The 20,708-nt window shown below is 36.0% G+C and overlaps 2 protein-coding genes across 3 annotated transcripts; both read left to right on the top strand.

The window, feature by feature from the left end:
- Positions 1–5,572: 5,572 nt before the first annotated feature.
- On the top strand, positions 5,573–7,958 carry LOC119998595. Its single transcript, XM_038845938.1, has 3 exons — positions 5,573–6,466; positions 6,534–7,079; positions 7,755–7,958. Exons 1-3 carry the CDS (start codon positions 5,573–5,575, stop codon positions 7,863–7,865), a joined length of 1,551 nt encoding a protein of 516 aa, XP_038701866.1. The 3' UTR covers positions 7,866–7,958.
- A 10,275-nt stretch (positions 7,959–18,233) lies between these two features.
- On the top strand, positions 18,234–20,708 carry LOC119998450 (ribulose bisphosphate carboxylase/oxygenase activase, chloroplastic-like). 2 transcript variants are annotated; one of them, XM_038845781.1, is made up of 6 exons: positions 18,234–18,935; positions 19,014–19,119; positions 19,202–19,287; positions 19,385–19,857; positions 19,961–20,242; positions 20,360–20,708. In XM_038845781.1, exons 1-6 carry the CDS (start codon positions 18,559–18,561, stop codon positions 20,395–20,397), a joined length of 1,362 nt encoding a protein of 453 aa, XP_038701709.1. In that variant the 5' UTR covers positions 18,234–18,558; the 3' UTR covers positions 20,398–20,708. The 2 variants fall into 2 exon arrangements, with proteins under 2 accessions (XP_038701709.1, XP_038701710.1); XM_038845782.1 differs by having other exon boundaries at positions 19,961–20,707.

Here is a 20,708-nt window from a genome sequence, read left to right as displayed (position 1 = left end):
TATTATTACCTACTATAAGAAAGTTGGACACTTAGGTCAAAGAAAAAAACACTTTGCCATATAAGTATCTCTTTTCCACATAAGTACCTATTTTAAAAATTGAAAATTACATAATACCACATTTGTCCTTCTTCTTCGATAGGAATGGATATAAAAAAATACCTAGATTTAAGACACATATTCTCCATCTCCAACATTGTCACGTTTGCCTCCATTTCCACCACCGCCACTGCCCGCCTCCATCTCTGCCACCGCCACCGCCACCACCACCACCACCACCGTCGCTCCTCCACAATCATCTTCTTCATTTTTTATTATTCTTCTTCTTATTTTTATTAGTTTTCGTCTTTATCTTGTTAGATCTGAGATGCAATATGAGATTTGAGATCGTAATATGAGATCATACAAATCTGAGATCATATGTTACTGTTTCAATATTATTACATATCTGATATCGTATGTTACTGTTTTAATGTTACTGTTTGAAATAGTAACATTACTCAAGCAAAACATACCAGCTTCGAGTCTCCCTTTCCAATGGTCATTTTGGACAAAATATGGCTGGGCATTGTGCTTCTTAGTGAGGGGAGTCTAACGGCGGTGGTGATATAGCTAACCGTTGCTGAAATCGTCTAAATTTGAAACTTTTTCTTTTATGTTACTGTTTCAAACAGTAATTTCATCATGTTACTGTTGCAAAAATTAATATTAGTCTAATGCTGACCTACATTATCATGTTTATGTATTGACGTTGTAATGTAGAACCATGTACTATAGATTGAGTATTTTTTTACGGTCATTTGCCCAGTAAGAAATATAACAAGGGTTTTGTTTATTATGAAACAATAACATGAACATGTTTGAATGATTTTGCAGAACTTGACAGATTAATTATTTCAGATCTAGTACTCATAAACTTAAGGAAATCCTGAACAAAAATCATGTACCCAACATTTACACCTAAATAAAAGTCAGGAAGAATAGAAACAATAGATCTAAAGTTTTTTAAGCTTTAAATGGTGAAAATCATATCCAGCGAGAGATCTAGAGAGATCTAGAGAGATCTAGAGAGAGAGAGAGAGAGAGAGAGGGGGGGGGAGAAGAACAAGAACAAGAACAAGAAGAAAGAGAAAGAAACGAAGAAGAAGAAAGAGAAGAGAGAGAAAAATAAGAAAGAGGTACGGAGAAGAAAGAAAGTAAATAAAGAGAAGAAAAATGTTGGGGTATAAAGGTAAATGATCATCCCATAAGTACTTTTATGTCCATGTGTTTTTTTGTTAGACCTAAATGTCCAAAAATACACTAATGGGTACCGGCTTGGCATTGTCCCATTAATAACAAAAAGGGAGCTGATATTTACAAACGAGATTGGACTCAATACACACAATTACTTTATACACTCTTAATTGTTTTTAAATACACACATTAAGTTTCCTAAAAAACCCTTTCATACGTATTAATTATATAATATTTAATATCATAAACTACCTTTTCCCCCACTCATATTATCTCAACTTCCTTTAATAACCACTAAAAGATTTTTGATATTTAATTATTTATTTCAAAATAAAATATGTAGAGTGAGTTTAGAAAGAAGAGGAATCGACACAAAAGACTTGATATTATTGATTTATCATACACCAGTACAGACACCAATATATAAACTTGTGACATACAATTAATGGTGGAGTAGGTGAGACTTGTCTCCAAAGCTCTCTACACTTGATAGCTTTGAAATGCAAATAACATGGTTGAAACTAGGGGAAAAAACACCCACACAAGTGCAATGTTTTTTACTACGTACTTCATCAATAGAAGATAGGAGGGGAAAAGAGAATATCCTTTGTATAAAAATTTAATTAAAAGGATTAGGATTACAAAGTTAAATTAAATTTAATTGTATTGAGTAAAAAATATGGGTGCAAAAAGTATATAGGTTTTAAAGTAATTTCAAAAGTATATAGGTTTTAAAGTAATTTCATTTAAGGATAATTTGGTAAACTAAAATATTTAAAGAAAATATGTGTGCATTGAGTTCAAACTTGTGTGTAAATATCCGCACCCTAACAAAAATGACATGTAACCCATCAGTTTGATAGTCCATGGGAGCCCACCATGTTTATTCTATTGATTTAATCAATGAAATAGTTTTATTTCCACTCTTTTATCCCATAATTCATTATCCAAAATTTATTGTTTTAACATAGATTATATTGTTTCTTATAGCACAGTCTATAATTCATTATTTTAGTTCTGAATTCATTATTTTTGACAATTCCATTGAAGAAAATAATGGAATTAAGAAATTCCATTGAAAAAAACAATGAAATTAAGATTTATCCGATAAAATTCATCGACAATGAATCTTTTTAGAAAGAACTTTACGTGTTGATTCTGAATATGTAATTTTTTTTTAAAATCTAACATTTATTCTTGAAAGTTAAAACGCTTTAAAATTTCATTTAAATACTTGGGCTATCATGAGTTATCACTATATAAGCTACCTAACACTATTCCATTAATAATTCATTTCCCCACTTACCAGGCCTGATAGTGGCCCACTTTAGTTTTTGTCCAGGCCAATCACTCTATGAGGCCCAAAACAGCAATACTAGATAGGGGTGTCCATCGGGTCTCCAAACCCAGTCCAACCCGTTGACCCGGATTGACCTAGGGCTTATCGGGCTAACTCATTGACTTTCTGATTGGTCCAGGCCAAACCCGACCCAATAACAAATAAATAGGGTTGGGTCCCCGGTTATTAAAATTTACACTTCCAGATTATCGGGTCACCCAATAACCCTGTTCAAAATAAATTAAAAAATTAATTAATTTGAATAGGCTCAATATTCCTTGTAGTTTTAACTTTTAAAGTAGTTTTCTTTGCAATTATTTTCTAATTTTTATGATGTGGGATACTCAAAATCTCATATCTCTTGTGCTGCAAAGAGAAACATTGTCACGTATTTCGATGGAAGTATTACCAAGAAAGAAAGAAACCTTTTCACATTGTTTTTTGACTTTGTGATAACAAAAAAAAATGATTGATGGGTCATGGAAAATGTGTTTGTAATGGTGGGCCCATGAAGTAGTTTTATAAATGGTCTTGAAGAGATGTATAGGTATCCCAATCCCACATCATAGAAGTAGTATAGAGAAGCATTGGGTCCGATTTTCAAATTGGCGGGCAATAAGAAAGGAGAGTACTTGGGTTAAAAAGTACTTAAGACACAAGAAAAACATGGGCCGGATTTTCACCTCTAGTGGGCAGTGGCAGTGATATCAGTTCTGATGTCAAATTTGTCAATATCAAATGGGTCAAATGCATTGGGCTGGGTTTGTTTAGGGTACTGGGTAACCCGGAACCCAACCCAGAAAACCCGATAACCTGGTGACCAAAGGCCTAGTAACCCGATGATCCCTTAACAGGTTACCGAACGGGTCACTCTCTTATTAAAAAAATACCGGGTCGGGTCAAACCTTGTCTGATAATCCGGAATCCGACCCGGTGGACACCCCTAAATTACTAGATGAGCATATTACTGATCTATGAAGGACGTCTTCATCATGGGCTGGGCTGCAAATTTGAGCATAAGATAGTTGGGCCTTCAATTTTTTTCCCTATATCAAATTGGCGGGCAATAAGAAAGGAGAGTACTTGGGTTAAAAAGCTTTCGAATTCGAATTATATTGCCAAAATGCTGCCTATTAAAATAAAATAGGAATACTAGATGTGTGAGTGTATAATTAATCCCCAATAAATGGGGGTTAATTTATATTTCTATCCCTAAAATACAGCATTAGTGTTGGTTTGACATTGCTCAATTTATTCTTTTTTTTCCTGTTTCTTCTTATTTACGTTTACTTTATTTCTTACAAAAAAAAAGAGAGAGAATAAACTAGCAAAAAAAAAAAAATTGAAACAAAAAATGCAAGGGAGGACATCAGGTTTTTAGTTCCTGTGGATGCAAAAATCGGGTTTTCTTACCCTGACATTACAGTCTAACTGAGGAATTGTGCGCATTGGACCCTCCTTAGGCCTGTATGTATTTATTTTCGAAAATAATCTCACCTTCCCCACTCGAACTCATAACCTCTTTAGTTTGAGAAAGTGAGTATCCAACTAGACTAGATGATCACTTGAATACTTAGAGCGGACAATACCTAAATACAAAAATATGCATCACAATTCCCTACTTCCCATTCCCACCCTTAAATTATGCTCTAACTACTTGATTTGGATGGCACAAATTTTTTTCATAAATCAAGGTGTAATTGGTGAAATATACATTACGTTGAAATTGGCAATTCAGTAATATTTTATATTTATATCTACGAGTATTTATTCATATAGCTAGATATGGTGAATTGCCCTTGTTCCATTTCAAATCCATACATTCATTTTATTTTATATTCCAAAGATTTGAAAATCGTCCACCGAATCCACTCTTTCCGCTTTATCTATTCTACAAATTTAGAAGATTATAATTTCAAGGTATAAATAACTTTAATACAAAATTGCCTTCATTGATTTTTAATATTGAGACAAAGTTTGATAAATCAATATTTAATGGAATAAAAATCATATTCAATTTATTACCATAATAACTTGGATACGAGAACCAAAACGTTTGTTCTAAAGTTGAACCAATCGAATGTTGTTCTTTAATTACATTTTTAGGAAGTTAAATGCACAAACTTATTACATAGGTGGATTACCTATTCTAGCTTAGAGGATGTCCACTAACATCAATAATTTATTGATAATGGTCGTTCGTGCTCGGGTCCAAAATTTTCAAGTCTTTTTCACATTCAAGTATTTTTATTTGGGACAAAAAAAAATGAATTGAGGGTAGGCACTCGATCCAACTGGTGCACCATTTTGGTACATTAAAATTTTTTTAAAAATTCTAAAAAAATCATAAAGTATTACTAGTATTTAGCATGATGAATTCGACGATATATTTTTTGTTCCAATTAAAAATCAAATTCATCACGATCGAAAATCAAATGTTTTGAGTTTATATCCAACGGTCTGAAGTTGCCATGTCTTTTTTTTTAAATGTTGAATTTGATTTTTGTTTTGAACAAAAAGTATATCGTTGGATTCGACATGTTAAATACTACACATTTATAATTTTTTCAGAATTTTTAAAACTTTTTTGACTGCACCGATTGGGTAAAAACACTGGACCGACCCCGAATATGAAAAATATTGTTAGACTTATAAATCCGATCAAAACACGTTCATAATTTTTTAAAAATAAAAATACATTGAGGACACCAACTATAATTCATGTCTAAAAACGGCAATTAATTAATAGTAACAATCAATTAAAAAAAAGTATCTTTTTATCCACAGCCTAATTTTTTCAAAAATTCAATTTTGCCAAGTTGTTAAGGTACAATAATAAAATCACAAAATCAAAATTAACAAAACAAAGAAAAAAAATGTCCTTATAAGAAAATGAGAAGATCACGCGACGACCCCGATTTTCTCCATAGACTCTAAAAGCAGCAGGGTGTCTTACTCTCCTCTGTTCTTGTTTCCATCGCTTTGAAGAAGAAAACCATGTCTTCGTCTACCAAAGAAACTTACCTCCACGACCTCTTCAAACCCTGCAAATCCCTTCTTGTATTTCCGACACTCAAAGCCAGCGATTTTCTTTCACTGCTCATCAAAGCGGCTCTTGTTTTTTGCGCTGTCGCTTCAATCTCCTTCGTCCTATTCGTCGCTATCACTAGACACCCCAGATTCTTGCCTTGCCCTGAATGCAACAGAGTTATCCTCTCCGATCACCGTAAATTCGACCATGATAACATTTCCGACAGCCGGAAGTACTTCGACGGTCTTAACTTCGAAAAAACCAATATTTCCCATATTTTGTTTGGCATCGGCGGCTCCGCTAAGACTTGGCATAATCGACGGCTCTATAACGAGTTGTGGTGGAAGCCTAATGTGACACGTGGGTTTGTTTGGCTTGACGAGAAGCCTCCGGCGGATGAAACTTGGCCGGAGACTTCACCGCGGTACAGAGTATCTGCAGATACATCGAAATTCAAGTACACTTGCTCGTGGGGTTCACGGTCTGCGGTGCGGATTACTCGGATAGTGAAGGAAAGTTTCCAACTTGGATTACAAAACATTCGGTGGTTTGTAATGGGAGACGATGATACAGTGTTTTTCCTGGAAAATCTAATCACTGTTTTATCCAAATACGATCACAATCAGATGTATTATATTGGTGGGAATTCAGAGAGTGTTGAACAAGATGTGATTCATTCGTACACTATGGCTTACGGCGGTGGTGGGTTCGCGATTAGCTATCCGCTAGCGGCGGAGCTTGTTAAGATTTTGGACGGCTGCATTGATCGATACGCGTCGTTTTATGGGTCTGATCAGAAGATTCAAGCTTGTATCAGTGAAATCGGCGTTCCTCTCACCAAAGAAGTTGGTTTTCATCAGGTCTGTGAAATCATAAACGAATTGAAATTCAAGATTTTCCATTGTTAATTAACGATCTTGATTACAGGTTGATATACGAGGGAACCCGTACGGGCTACTAGCGGCTCATCCGGTGGCACCATTGGTTTCATTACATCACCTGGACTACGTGCAATCAATATCTCCAGAGAAGACCAAGATTGACGCTCTGAAAAAGCTTTTCACTGCATACGAAAAGGATCCGGGTCGGATCATCCAACATAGTTTCTGCTATGACTTGACCCGAAACTGGTCGGTTTCAGTATCTTGGGGTTACACTGTACAGCTGTACCCGTCTCTGGTGACTTCAAAGACGTTAGAAACAGCTTTCTTAACCTTTCAGTCATGGAGAAACTGGGCGACTCAGCCTTTCACGTTTAATACCCGACCCTATAGCCACGACCCGTGTGAGAGACCGATTTTTTATTTCTTGGATCGAGTAGAGGAAATCGGGGCGGGTCGGAGCTTGACAACGTACAGAATGTTCAACGACAGCAATGAAAAACATTGCGAGAGGGGAGACTACCGTCTACCATTAGCAGTTCTTCAATTCAATGTCTCCACTTCGACATTGAGTCCTAACTCTTGGAAACGGGTAAGAATTCTTGTTTTACAAATTATTTTTTTTTCAAACGGGGAGGAGATTCAAACCCTAATCATCAGGGTGATACACATCATTTTACCATTCCAACTAGTGATTCCGGAGTCTTTCTTTTACAACTCTGAAATCATCGTTTACTAAAAAAAATTCCAACAACAAACATTGTTCTATATCCGAAATCATTGCAACTATGGGGTTGGATTATATTAGAACCCAATTGTCCTTATACTGGTTTGGTGAATGTTAAAACGGTTTCATTTTTGTTGTGATTTGGTTGACCTATACATACACAAACACACAACAAAAGGAGACATTTGGCATAAAATGCAAATATATATTGTCCACCTCTTATCAGAATGGTCCACTGACGTAAAGTTCAAGGTTTCTTGGTTTGTTCTTCCTAATAAATTCTCAAAATGTAGTTAGTTATTAATGACCTAAATTTGAATAAACATTGAGTTTGAATATGTGGGTTAGTTACTTGGACTTTTTAATCTATGAGCTAGTAGGTTTAGTTCGGGACCTTTTTGTTTGGTCACACACTAATGAGATACCTTAATTTTCTGCAATCTCCAATACCCAAAATTTTTTTGCGTCATTCATGCATTAAATTAGACAAATTTTGAAATGTGCCTAACTCATTTGGACAATTGATCGAACACATTGCAGGCGCCACGAAGGCAGTGCTGCGAGATCAACAGTGGTGGAAAGGGGGTTCAAAGCGTGGTTCAGGTCAATATTAGAGGTTGTAATCGCTTTGAAAGCGTGACTCCTCCATAGAACATGGAAAGATAGATAAAATTTGCCATGAAAACAATTGTTGTTGAATGGATTTGCTTCAATGTGGGTATGGACATATGCTTTGTCCGTGGAAAGCAATGACTTGGGAGAAAGCAATTCAAAAGATTTCCTTACCGTCTATATTACTTGGCCCTTTGTTACTTCAGTTTTCAATAATTTTTTTTGGCCTTTTGATTTACATAGTAAATAAATAATCCAAAAAAGGTTCAAAATGAATGATATTTATGCTAAAATGAATTGAAGTCTATCTTTTGATCGAAGGGATAAATATCCAAAAAGTCCAAACAAGCTCCTCTATTTTTTTTGGATTAAAGAAGCTTCGTCTCAACCCTTATAGCATATCGACGTTAAAAATAGCTGACGTGCTAATTAATATATGACATAACTTTAATTTAAAGAAAAATTCAAATGAGGTTTAAATTCAACAGAAATAGGAGGCTATTGTTGTAAATAACAATTCTTGGGTATCCGCCACAAAATCCATTTATTTGGTGAAATTTAGTGTAATCCGGTATCGTTTAGTTTCTGAAGATATCTGGTGGAATATTGTATTGTACGGGGTTGTTCGACGACAATCGCTTTTGTGTTTTTATTTTTTAGTCTTATTGGTTGTAATCTATCCTTATGGTGGTTCGAGTGTCTACGGGTCTCATATTCTATTTCCCGTTCTGAGTTAATGAATATATTTCGGTTTCCATGACCTTTAAAAACAATGGTTCTTTTTTTTTATGATTAGTCTTTCCTTTCAATGTATCAGTTATATTAATTTATAATACATTTTATATAGCAATGATTTAAAGTTCCAAAACTTTTGTTAAAACCGTTTCAATGTGAAATAAGAATTTTTTTTGAGAAAGAGAGAAACGTTTGACACGGTAATAAGAAGGCCAAATATCATGGACACTCCCTGTGGTTGAGGCCATGTCTACATGCATCCCCTCGTTTTTGAATTTATAAGAATTGAACCCCTTACGCTTTATTTTTGTGTCATCGCAAGTCCTTCTGTCCTTTAACCATTATTTGACTAACGGTGATACAAAATGGTTTCGTTTTAACTTAATGAAATTGAAAAAGAACCCCAAATAAAATACTACTCACTCAAATATCAAAACCCTCTTTCACCCAAGACCAAAAGCCATATTAAACCTTATCCCCGAACACCATCTGATCTGCAATGCCGCTTTCACCAGCGCCGCTTCCACCAACGCCACTTTCACACAAAACTCTGGTGTACTTGCTCTCGGTTAGTAAACAACCTGCAAATAGTGTTTTATTTGCATAAGCAAGACTAAAATTCAATCAGGCATAATCGCACACCAGCTTCCCTACCACACCGGCCTACCCATGACCCACACTGAACCTTCACACAAGAAGCCATAACAATAGCATAAAAAGCACTAACAACCCATGACCCACACTGAAACAACATCATTCTCACAAAAAATAAACCATTTTTCTGAAAATTTTTACAAAAAACTCGTGTTCATATGAACTCACTCGTTTCGACTACGCCAAGGCCAGGGGATGCCAACAAAAGCAAATAATTGTCTATTCCAATAGGGTTGTTTTTTTTTTTGTTTAGCCCTAAAATTTAGTTCAAAATCATAAATATATAAAAACTCTTATAATCTCTTAATTATTGGTTTAGTCGGTCCGAGAAACAAAATCACTTGGGTGATACTTTAATGGCAAATCCCTCTGGCCAAACTGTATGCGATAGTACTAGGTAACCCATATAGTAGTAGACTAAGTCTCTTAAACGAAATCTTAAAACGTTTTAACTATCAAAATACATGTTAAATTTTTTAAAAATTACATATTCGAAATCAATGCATAAAACTCTTTTTAACAAGATCCATTGTTGATGAGTTTTATTGAATGGATTGAAATTCCATTATTTTTTTCAATTAAATTTCAAAAACAATGAATTCATACCTAAAACAATACATTCTAGACTTTGCTTTAAAAAATAATGGATTTTATATCAAAACAATAAATTTTAGACAATGAATTATAGGATAAAAGAATGGAATAAGACTATTCTATTGATTAAATAAATGGAATAACCTTGTTAGACTCTCATGGGCTACTAAACTGATGGGCTACAAGTCATTTTCGAACTGTATGGACTCGGAAGATCTTGTATTCGATTATCACGGAGAGCAATACCATTGTGCCCACGCGTTGGGGTTTCACCCAATTTATTATGTTGTCAAGTAAAAAACTTCGTTTCATGCGGGACAATTATGAAAAAGTTATTTAGAATTAGTTGTGCAACAATGTTGAAGAAAATTGATAGAAGAGATTGTTTTGTATTGGATAATGCTTGAGACCCCCAAAAGACCCTCATTTAATGTGGAGTGTTAGATGTGAAGTAGACTCTACATGTGTGTTTTTAATCAATGGTTATTTTAATGACACATAGATTTGAGGGACTTTTTTGAGGGTCATATTTTGGGGGTTTCTAACATTGTCCTTTTGTATTATTGTATTTACAACTAGAAAGTACAGACTTATGTAGGAGAGAATACAACAATCACGACTCACTCCTTAAGTTTAGGCCTTACTTATGGTAACAGCTAGTCCTATAGTTCAGGCATAACAAGAGCCTAATTATCTACAAGGAAACGATAATGTCAACTAGACGAAAGCTAATTTACAACAACTAATTAACACCAATTTAGGAATTTCCTTCAATAAATGAATAAATCTATACTTAATTAGTAGATCAATCAATAAATTATTACACCCTAAAATGGCTATATAATATATAGATAGATTGATCCAATTAACAAAATTCCTATAACCAGTTGGTCAACGTTCCATGATAGAATCTGAATGGTCTCTCCTTCCCTCTCTATGTGTTTTTCTCTAAAATATAACATGATGATAACTATATACACTCCGTATTTTACTAAGGGCCCGTTTCGTTTAATGTATAGCGATAGTAATTTTAATCCAATTGTGGTAATGTCATTACAAAGTAATCCTATAAAGGTGTTTGGTTTATAAAATGGAAATGTATTCCATTTTTAGTGTTTTCAAAAATTACCCTCCTATACATTTACATATATTAAAAACATTATTGAAAAAAATTCAAAACCTAATCCTGAAGCTGGCCCGGGCCCGATCCCAGCTTGACCCATGCTCGATCATGATTCTCAACCTGACCCATGCCTGATCCTGAATCTCGGTCCCGACCATGGCTTGATCCATGACCAGGCCAAAACTGGGCCTTGGCCAGACCCGGTCCCGATGCCTAATGTCGGGTCTGACCATGGTCTGATCCAGGACCCCGATTGAAACCGGGCTCTATCCCAGCTCATGCTTAACTTGGCCTGATGTCGAAATCATGCCCTACCCAGCCTAGACCTCGATCCAGGATCTTGAGCTTGATCTCAGATCCCATATCCCCGCACATATCTCGAGTCAGATCCCATATTCCAGCCCTGATCCCGAATCCTGGATCCCGACCTCGATCTCGGATCACGGACACATCCCATTTCCCTGGTTCATCTCGCTTCCCGGGTCTGATTCCGTATCTCGTATCCTGGGTTCTGGTCTCGACCTAGATACCGAATCCTGACCCTGATCTCGGATCCCAAGCCCAATCTTGGATTCGGGCCTCGATCCCTGATCCCCGCCCATATCTCGGCCTCGATCCCAGATCTTGGATCCCAACCTCGATCCTAGATCCCGGTGCAGATCTTGGATTCTGACCTTGATCTCGGATATCGGGCTTGATCTGTATCTCGACCTTGATCTTGAATCCTGGCTTAGATCCTTGATCCTGTGCCCGATCTCATATCCTGACCTCAATCCCGTATCCTGGACACGACCAAGCCCGATCTCGAAGCCATGCCCACGCTTGACCTAGAGCTTACTCAGCCCTGAAGCCTGACCCGGACTTTAATATGTAAGGATATGACTATAAATAATTTATAATCATCGGAGATATATTTGTCCAAGAAACAAAATTTGATTTTGTAATCACAATACCAAAATTTAGATGGTAATTGGATTACTTGTTTTTGTAAGGAACTTCATTACCAAGTAATTGGATTACACTATATTTTTAAATTAATGGATACCAAACATTGTAATGTAATGTGAATACAATTACCATTACATTGCATGGGTAACCAAACGGGCTCTAAGTACATCCAAAACTTAATAAACCCGAGTTAAAAATATAACATTATCAAGTAAACCCCTTTTTTGTGTTTGTTTCAAAAAAATACCATCTCCAATTTTCTTCCCAATCTCTCTTTCCACTATTACCTAGGTTGCCAACGTGACCATCATCACCACAATCTACACTATTAGCATCATCTTCTTCTTCTTCATCCACCTCCAAATCCTCACTATTTGTTCCAAACCCTAAATCCCCACAAGTCCCAAATAAATCATTATAGCCACCATCACTAAGCTTCTTACTACAATCCTTGACTTCAAGCTCCACATCACCAAACACCTCCTTATACATCATGCCAACACCATTGAAGGGGAAGGTTATAGGGTCCTGGATACTGTGAACGGAGTTACATGGCCGACGATGGGGCGAAATTTCTTTTCACGGGTTTTGAGTTTGTTTAGGCACTTGATTTGAGAATATCAAAGTATTTAGTCATAAGAATTTGTTCCTCCTATAGCGGTTGGCATTGCGTGCAAACACTCGACCGGCGTTGTCATTTTGGTGGGGTTGGGATTTGCCCCAGGTTTTCGTCTTCAGGTAAGGGAAGAAGAATGAGAGAAGGATTTGGGACTGAGAATGATAGGGTCATGGGGTGTTGAAAGATTAGATTTTTTTCAATGTTAATGAGGTGTACTTAGCAAAGCTCAGGGTGTATACCGTGCTCATCATATAAGATCTTGTGTGTACATTTGTACCCTTGTAAACAGTTGAAATGCGTCCTCCAAAGAAGCAGCAGCTTGGAAATGTCAGTCACTCACTAACATCCAACCCCTCATATACCCAAACCCAATCCTCTTCTTCAATATTCAATTTTCAATTCTGTCCTCCCCAAATCCCAACACCAAGAAACCCTCTAAACTTTGCCGTATTGATGCCCTCCATAACCTGGCGAAGCAGGTCCTACCAAAAATCTAATCCACCACCCACGCTCGGAGTTTTAGCCATGTGTTTGGTGGCTTGCGATTCTGCTGCAAGCACATTATTTTTTATTTTAAACATTTTTAACTTAACACATTATCTTAATTAATTTTACATAAGTAATTATTATACTATTTAAAATATTTAAATTTTATACTTAACATTACTTTTATTAGTAAATTTTATTTAATAAATTAAATGTAAGATTAATAAAAATAAAAAATTATTATAAAATCATTATATTTAATATTTAATAAAATAATTATTTTATTAGTTTAATTAACAAAATTATATTTATTATATTAAATTTAATAACAAAATTTGATATAAAAATTATAAAATCTAATATTATAATATTTTAATTCAACAACATTTCCGCTAACATCAATTTTTAGTTCACCAAACACCTCACAACATATTCTGCAGCTTTAAGCTCAGCATATTTCCAACAGCATTTCCGCTAACATTGAAAATCAATTTATCCGCTCTACTAAACACACCCTTTATTTAGAGTGGTAGATGATTTTTTTACTTTTTTTAAAAAATCATGTGGGACCCACGTTGGAAAGTGCAAACGTATGTTTAATTTTCTTTTTAAAAACAGTAGATCCCACGTTATTTTTACATAATGTGCTAAACATTTTTTACTTAATATTTATTAATTATTGTACTTAACATTTTTTATTTATTTTCAATAAAAAATAATTTTAAAAATATTTGTAATTTATGCTTAAAATTAATTTTAATAACTAATTATATTTATTATATTAAATTAAGATAATGAATATTTATAAGCTAATTATATTAATATAATTAATAAATATTTATAAGTTAATTATATTTATTATTATTAAAATTATATTTATTAGATTAAATTTAATTACAAAAATAATAAAATATTATATTATATAGTTTAAGATAATATGTTTATTCAATACCTTTTATGCTAGCATCAACTTTTAGTTCGCCAAACATCTCATATCATATTACACAACTTTAAGCTAAGCTTTTCCGCTAATGTAAAAAATTAATTCAACCGCTCTACCAAACGGAGCCTAAATTTTGAGACAGTCAAGACTATCCGCATGTTTCTTAGGATGGAACCGCATTAATGTTTCGCTCCACCAAACACCTTCCATCCGCTCACAAAAAGGAGCTTCTTTGAGTGGATCCGCTTTTATTTATTTTTTTAAAAAATTAGGTGGGTCCCACTAATCATTGCAAAGATCTTTTTTAATTAAAAATTGACGTGGGTCCCACTTTCATATCCAATGAAATAAAATAAATAATATAAATAATGAAATATAATGTATAATATGATTAATGTTATTAAGATAATCATTTTAATTTGATATAAATTTTATTATTAATATTAATATAATATTAAATTTATAATAAAAATTTAATAGCAAAATCTATTATGAAAATAAAAAATATAATATTATAAAGTTTAAGATAATATTTTAACTAAGCAATTAAAAACTTCTCTCTACTTTCCTCTCAAAGTGATCTAGAGGAGAGAGTCCAGACATTCTTGGAGCATCCACAATGGTGCTACTTGAGCACATACTCCAAATTTCACTAAATTATATTCTCTCTCTTCTACTCTCTGTTAGGTGGCACAATTTAATTGGGTGATTGGGTCTCACAATCTACACTATTCATCAACATTCCATACATTCCAATATTCTTTACTCAATTTCTTTATTTTCTCTCTCTGCCTTTTCATCATCTCCCTCTTATTTTCCATCACCTCTCTCTTACTTTTCATCTTCTCTCTTTCTTTCCATCATCTCTCTCTTACTTTTCATCATATCTCTCTTCCTTTTTCATCATCTCTCTTCACTATTCATCAATTATCATACACTTCAAAGATCAAGTATGGACTAATTTTTCAAGTGTCATTTTTTATCACAAGTGTGCATCTTGCGCTTAACTTATCAAGAAAATATCATCTCAAGTATCCATTGTGAATATCTAGCGCTTAATTTATCAAGAAAATATCATCTCAAGCACTTCAAAATCATCCCATTTAGGCCTTCAAAGGCAAGTTTTCGAGTAAGGCTGGCCTTCAATAGAAGTGTTTTGCATTGACTAAACAAGAGGAAGAAGTCCTCATTTGTCATGAAAGTCATTTGAAATTATCTCCAAAACGAGATGGAAGTTAGTCTCATTGGACACCTCTTTGTAGATCATTCCATTACGAAGGGAGCAGTGTGCAAGAATTTCAAGGACATATGGAAAGTCACATGTTGGGTCTTTAGGATATCCTTATAGACGAATCATCTATCAGTGAGGGGTCCTTGTAGCAGTAGTTCCTTTCGGATGTCCAATGGCCGAATCACTCATAACAAATCCTAATCCGTACAGTCTACTTATTAGGTTTTGATGCAATAGAAGAATTGGTGCAAGAATTGATGCAAGAATAGTGGGCCCTAAATTAAGAGAAGATTGGAAATCACAAATGCAGCAAGATTCTATGAATATTATAGAATGAATTAGGGCTTTAGTTAAGTTGAAATCGTTGAAGACCAAAGAAGAAATCATGAAAGTCAATGGCAAAAATCAAGGAAACTATTAGAGGCTAAAGTCTAGCTACCATAATAATGTAGACGTAATAATATTGATTATGTTCAGACTCATATTTAAAGGAGCCAAAGTCGTTTTAGTTTGATTAGCTTATTTTGTATTGAGAAGAATATTTCTTTTGGAGGAGTGATTCCTTGTTAAATCAAAATCAGAGAGTGATTCTCTAGTTTCTTTGTCTTCTTCCATGTTTTACTAGCTGAGTTGTGATTTCTCAAGTTAGTTTGCATCAACTTGGTATCGAAGCAAATGAACACGTGGAGTAGTGTTCACGATCCTAATGACTTCGGCCATTATCGTAGAGAAGAGGTAGATCGGGTGAAATTCAGAACTGACACTTATGGGTTTTGTAACTCAAGAAACTGGTATGGCCAAGAACATGACAGAGAAAATTCATACGAGTATCCTCGTAATAGCTGGTATAATCGAGCTCGAGAAGACACGGGAGATTACAAATCCAAACAGTACGAGGGGACTCAAAATGACAGATTGAATAGAAGCTACAATAGAGACAAAGGCTTAAGATGGGACTGCAATGGTTCAGCTTCGTCAAGTGTCAATGATCATGGTGTTTTGGTTGTCAAGCCCATCTTACAGAAGTGCAGTTCAAATGCCCCGGCGATCTCCGATAAACTGAAGAGTGACATGCTGGAAACTCTTCGCCAAATTCAAGCGTTAACTCAACAACTGGAGCCAATGACAGTAATGGTTCAGAAGTTGGACAAGATTAGGAGTCATTGGATTGCTCGGGAGGTTCCGCACCAACATGTCAATAAAAGAAAACTAGAAAATGAAGAAGAGACTAATGATAGCGCTACCAAGACAGTCAAGGCTGATGAGAAAGAAACGGTGGACCTGAAAAGTATTGTTACTGTTTGTGTGATGGAGGAACCCAAAAGCGGTGAACAAGGTGGGTTGGATACGCAAACCCTTATCATCCCAGGTACAAACATTAACAAGAATGTTGAGGGTGGGTCAACAACAGAGGTAACAATTTTAAACTCAAAGCTTGACTCTTTATCCACTTATGATTTTCTTGGTATAGAAGATAGCGGTAAAGAAAGCAAATATTTCCCTGAATTGGCTGATATCATTTTCCTACCAAATGACGATTTTATTAAAGCCTTATCGGATATTGACAACACGAGGAAAGGTTATGTTTTACCTGAGCTTCAGGGGTATGATAGAGATGGTAGTAAAGTGAATGCTCTACATCAAAAACTAGCTGAATGGGGTGCGGAGAACATGTTCATCTTTGATCCAGGTGGTTGGTTTCAAATTGTTGCTGAGAAGTTATACCTAAAGGATTCCCCCTCTAATGAAAGAAGTCTTGCAACTGTGTTACAGCCAGGGAAAAGGCCAAATGAAATCTGTGAATATGATGGTTTTGGTGCCGGTCATAGCTCAACTAGCATCTCTGCCACCTTAGGAATGACTGTGGGAAGGAAATTTAAAAGGTACCAGAATGCTGATATGATAGTCATCCTTATATCATATCACTTCCTCACAAGATGCTTTGACGACGTTGCGATTGCGAAACAACATGCCACTACTTTTATTACAGGGTTGGCATATGAAGGCATCAAGCTTTTCCGTGCAATATACGCATCCTTCTTGCAGTGGGCATATGACCAGGTGATATATGCTGGAATTTCTTTGACAGAATACTTATGGCAATACAAAGGTCTTGCATTGAAGCCTCAACTTTTACAAATATTTACATCCCATGATGAGGGCATTAGAATGTGCTGGAAATTCCATATTTTAGTGATAGTCAACACTTATGGAATTCTACACAAGCTGGATACAGTGTCAAAATTTTCATATAACAAGAGGATCGGTTACATTGGTAGGCTAAATACTTTTGTTTTTGACCCTAGTGATGGCCATTTGATGACAAGAAGAACCATGATTTCTGGGGAGCCAATGCAACTACAAACTTGCAAAATTTTGTTTTCATATTGGTCAAGCGAAGCAACTCCAATTGTGAATCCATTCGACGGAGTCGAATTTTTGTGGGTCGGCGGGAATGATGCAATAGAAGAATTGGTGCAAGAATTGATGCAAGAATAGTGGGCCCTAAATTAAGAGAAGATTGGAAATCACAAATGCAGCAAGATTCTATGAATATTATAGAATGAATTAGGGCTTTAGTTAAGTTGGAATCGTTGAAGACCAAAGAAGAAATCATGAAAGTCAATGGCAAAAATCAAGGAAACTATTAGAGGCTAAAGTCTAACTACCATAATAATGTAGACGTAATAATATTGATTATGTTCAGACTCATATTTAAAGGAGCCAAAGTCGTTTTAGTTTGATTAGCTTATTTTGTATTGAGAAGAATATTTCTTTTGGAGGAGTGATTCCTTGTTAAATCAAAATCAGAGAGTGATTCTCTAGTTTCTTTGTCTTCTTCCATGTTTTACTAGCTGAGTTGTGATTTCTCAAGTTAGTTTGCATCAGGTTTGGTACAACCTACCCCACAAATGCCTTGCTTTGTAACCAAAACAAGCAACCGCACGTAATAAAACCAAAAATATCCAAAGGGTATAGCCGTTGGGAATTCGTAAGCCAAATCCACAGGATTTGCTTTTCTCAAGACAATATAAAGCCCACCAACTACCCACTCTCCCTTCCCATACCAAAGCCCATCAAATACCGTTTCAAATCCACCGTTTCGTTATCTTAAAAGCAATCGAAACCCATCATCCATTTGGTCACAACCTTCTGATCATGGCTGCCTCCCTCTCCACCGGTGATTTCCCGGCCTTTCTCTTTGAGTTCATTTATCTTAGTTTTCACCGAAAGAGCTGCTAGTTTTGGCACTCTTTATGGCAACATTTCATTGCTTTTATCGTCTGTTTTTAACTGAGAAGTCCGTCTGATCCGACTCCAAGGAAGTTCAATAAATTAGTATGTTTTCTTAGCTTGATTCAATTTACATAGAACAATAACTAAATCTGTCTGTGAACGATGGAGTCTGTTGATTGTTTGAAATCCGGTACTCTATTGGGTATAAAGAAAGATGTGTATTTGGTGCTGTTGAGCTTGAATGGCTCTGGTTCTGTTTCAAGCTCACCATTCATGGGAATCAGTTTGAAGAAGCTGAACTCCAAGTTCACCCAATTAAGGCCTTTATCAAGTAATTCCAAGGTTGCTGCAGAGTACGATGAGAACAAAAAGACCTCAAAGGACAGATGGGGAGGGCTTGCCGTCGACATATCCGATGACCAGCAAGACATTACAAGGGGAAAGGGTATGGTGGACTCACTCTTCCAAGCTTCAATGGGGACCGGAACTCACTACGCGGTCATGAGTTCTTACGACTACACCAGTCAAGGCCTTCGCTCGTAAGTACCTGGCAGAATCGAATTTGGAAGAAAAGAAAGAGTATTGAGAGATTGATTCGTGAAATTTCTTTTTTATAGGTACAATTTGGACAACAATATGGATGGTTTCTACATTGCTCCAGCATTCATGGACAAGGTTGTAGTTCACATCACCAAGAACTTCTTGACCCTCCCAAACATCAAGGTTTGTTGTTAACCTGAATTATTGTGAATCGTTGGTTCCTTAAGATGATAAAGTTGCAATATTTGCAAATAATTGATTACAGGTTCCTCTGATTTTGGGTGTTTGGGGAGGCAAAGGGCAGGGGAAGTCATTCCAGTGTGAGCTTGTTTTGGCTAAGATGGGTATCAAGTGAGGTCTACTAAGCATCTTTAATGTTATAGAAAATCATTTCTGCTAATTTAGAGTTGGGGCTAACTATTGGACATATGTGATTGTGAACATTCAGTCCCATTATGATGAGTGCTGGAGAATTGGAGAGCGGAAACGCGGGAGAGTCAGCGAAATTGATCAGGCAGAGGTACCGTGAGGCTGCAGACATAATCAGGAAGGGAAAGATGTGCTGTCTCTTCATCAATGATCTTGATGCAGGAGCCGGTAGACTTGGTGGGACTACGCAATACACCGTCAACAATCAGATGGTGAATGCCACACTTATGAACATTGCTGATAACCCGACAAATGTGCAACTCCCCGGTCAGTACAACAAACAAGAGAACCCCAGAGTTCCAGTTGTCGTCACTGGCAATGACTTCTCCACCTTGTATGCTCCACTCATCCGAGATGGTCGTATGGAGAAATTCTACTGGGCTCCTACAAGGGGAGATAGAATTGGAGTCTGCACTGGTATTTTCCGCACTGATAATGTTCCTACAGAGGACATTGTCAAGCTTGTCGACACTTTCCCTGGCCAGTCCATTGGTAACTTGCAACAATTATCAGTTTTACCGCATTCATGAATTATAGTACTAATACAGGATTTTCTATAGGCAAGACTAATTAGTTCCATTCCGTTTGTTCGTAGACTTCTTCGGTGCACTGAGGGCAAGAGCATATGATGATGAAGTGAGGAACTGGATCGTCGGTGTCGGTGTGGAAAATGTTGGGAAAAGGCTTGTGAATTCAAAGGAGGGACCTCCAATATTTGAGCAACCCAAAATGAATCTCCAGAAGCTCCTTGAGTATGGAAACATGCTTGTGCAAGAGCAGGAGAATGTGAAGAGAGTTCAATTGGCTGAGAAGTACTTGAAAGAGGCTGCCCTTGGAGATGCAAATGTAGATGCTATTGAGAATGGAAACTTCTATGGTTAGACCTTTGATGCTAAATCAGACATGAAGGAGAGAGGCTTTGCATCTATGATTAATAAAAGATTTTACAAAAACAAAACATCTAAGGTTTTCTTTATTTAATTGGTTTTTACAGGGCAAAGCAACCTAACAGATTCGGGTTCCTGGTTCTGAATGGTGCACTGATCCTTGAGCGGAAAACTACGATCCGTTGGCTAGAAATGCTGATGGAAGCCTCCGTCAATCACTTGTCAATAAACTTTGTTTTCATAATTCAATATCTTGTAATTTTGTCGTAGTTTAGAACATAGTTTTTATTACCGGATCATACCGCCGGTTCGACCGCGAATCGATGTACACTGGTATTTATTTTTGAGACAAAATATGGGACATGCAAAATCAAATCGCGACAAAACTGAGGTTCAACTTTTAAACCGTGGTCAAACTAAGGTTCAATCCTTAAACAGCAATCAAACTGAGGTTCA

This window comes from Tripterygium wilfordii, chromosome 5, assembly GCF_013401445.1.
Source record: "Tripterygium wilfordii isolate XIE 37 chromosome 5, ASM1340144v1, whole genome shotgun sequence".
Lineage (NCBI taxonomy): Eukaryota > Viridiplantae > Streptophyta > Magnoliopsida > Celastrales > Celastraceae > Tripterygium > Tripterygium wilfordii.
Note: the sequence above shows the minus strand (reverse complement) of the source record. Positions and strands in the feature narration are given on the sequence as shown.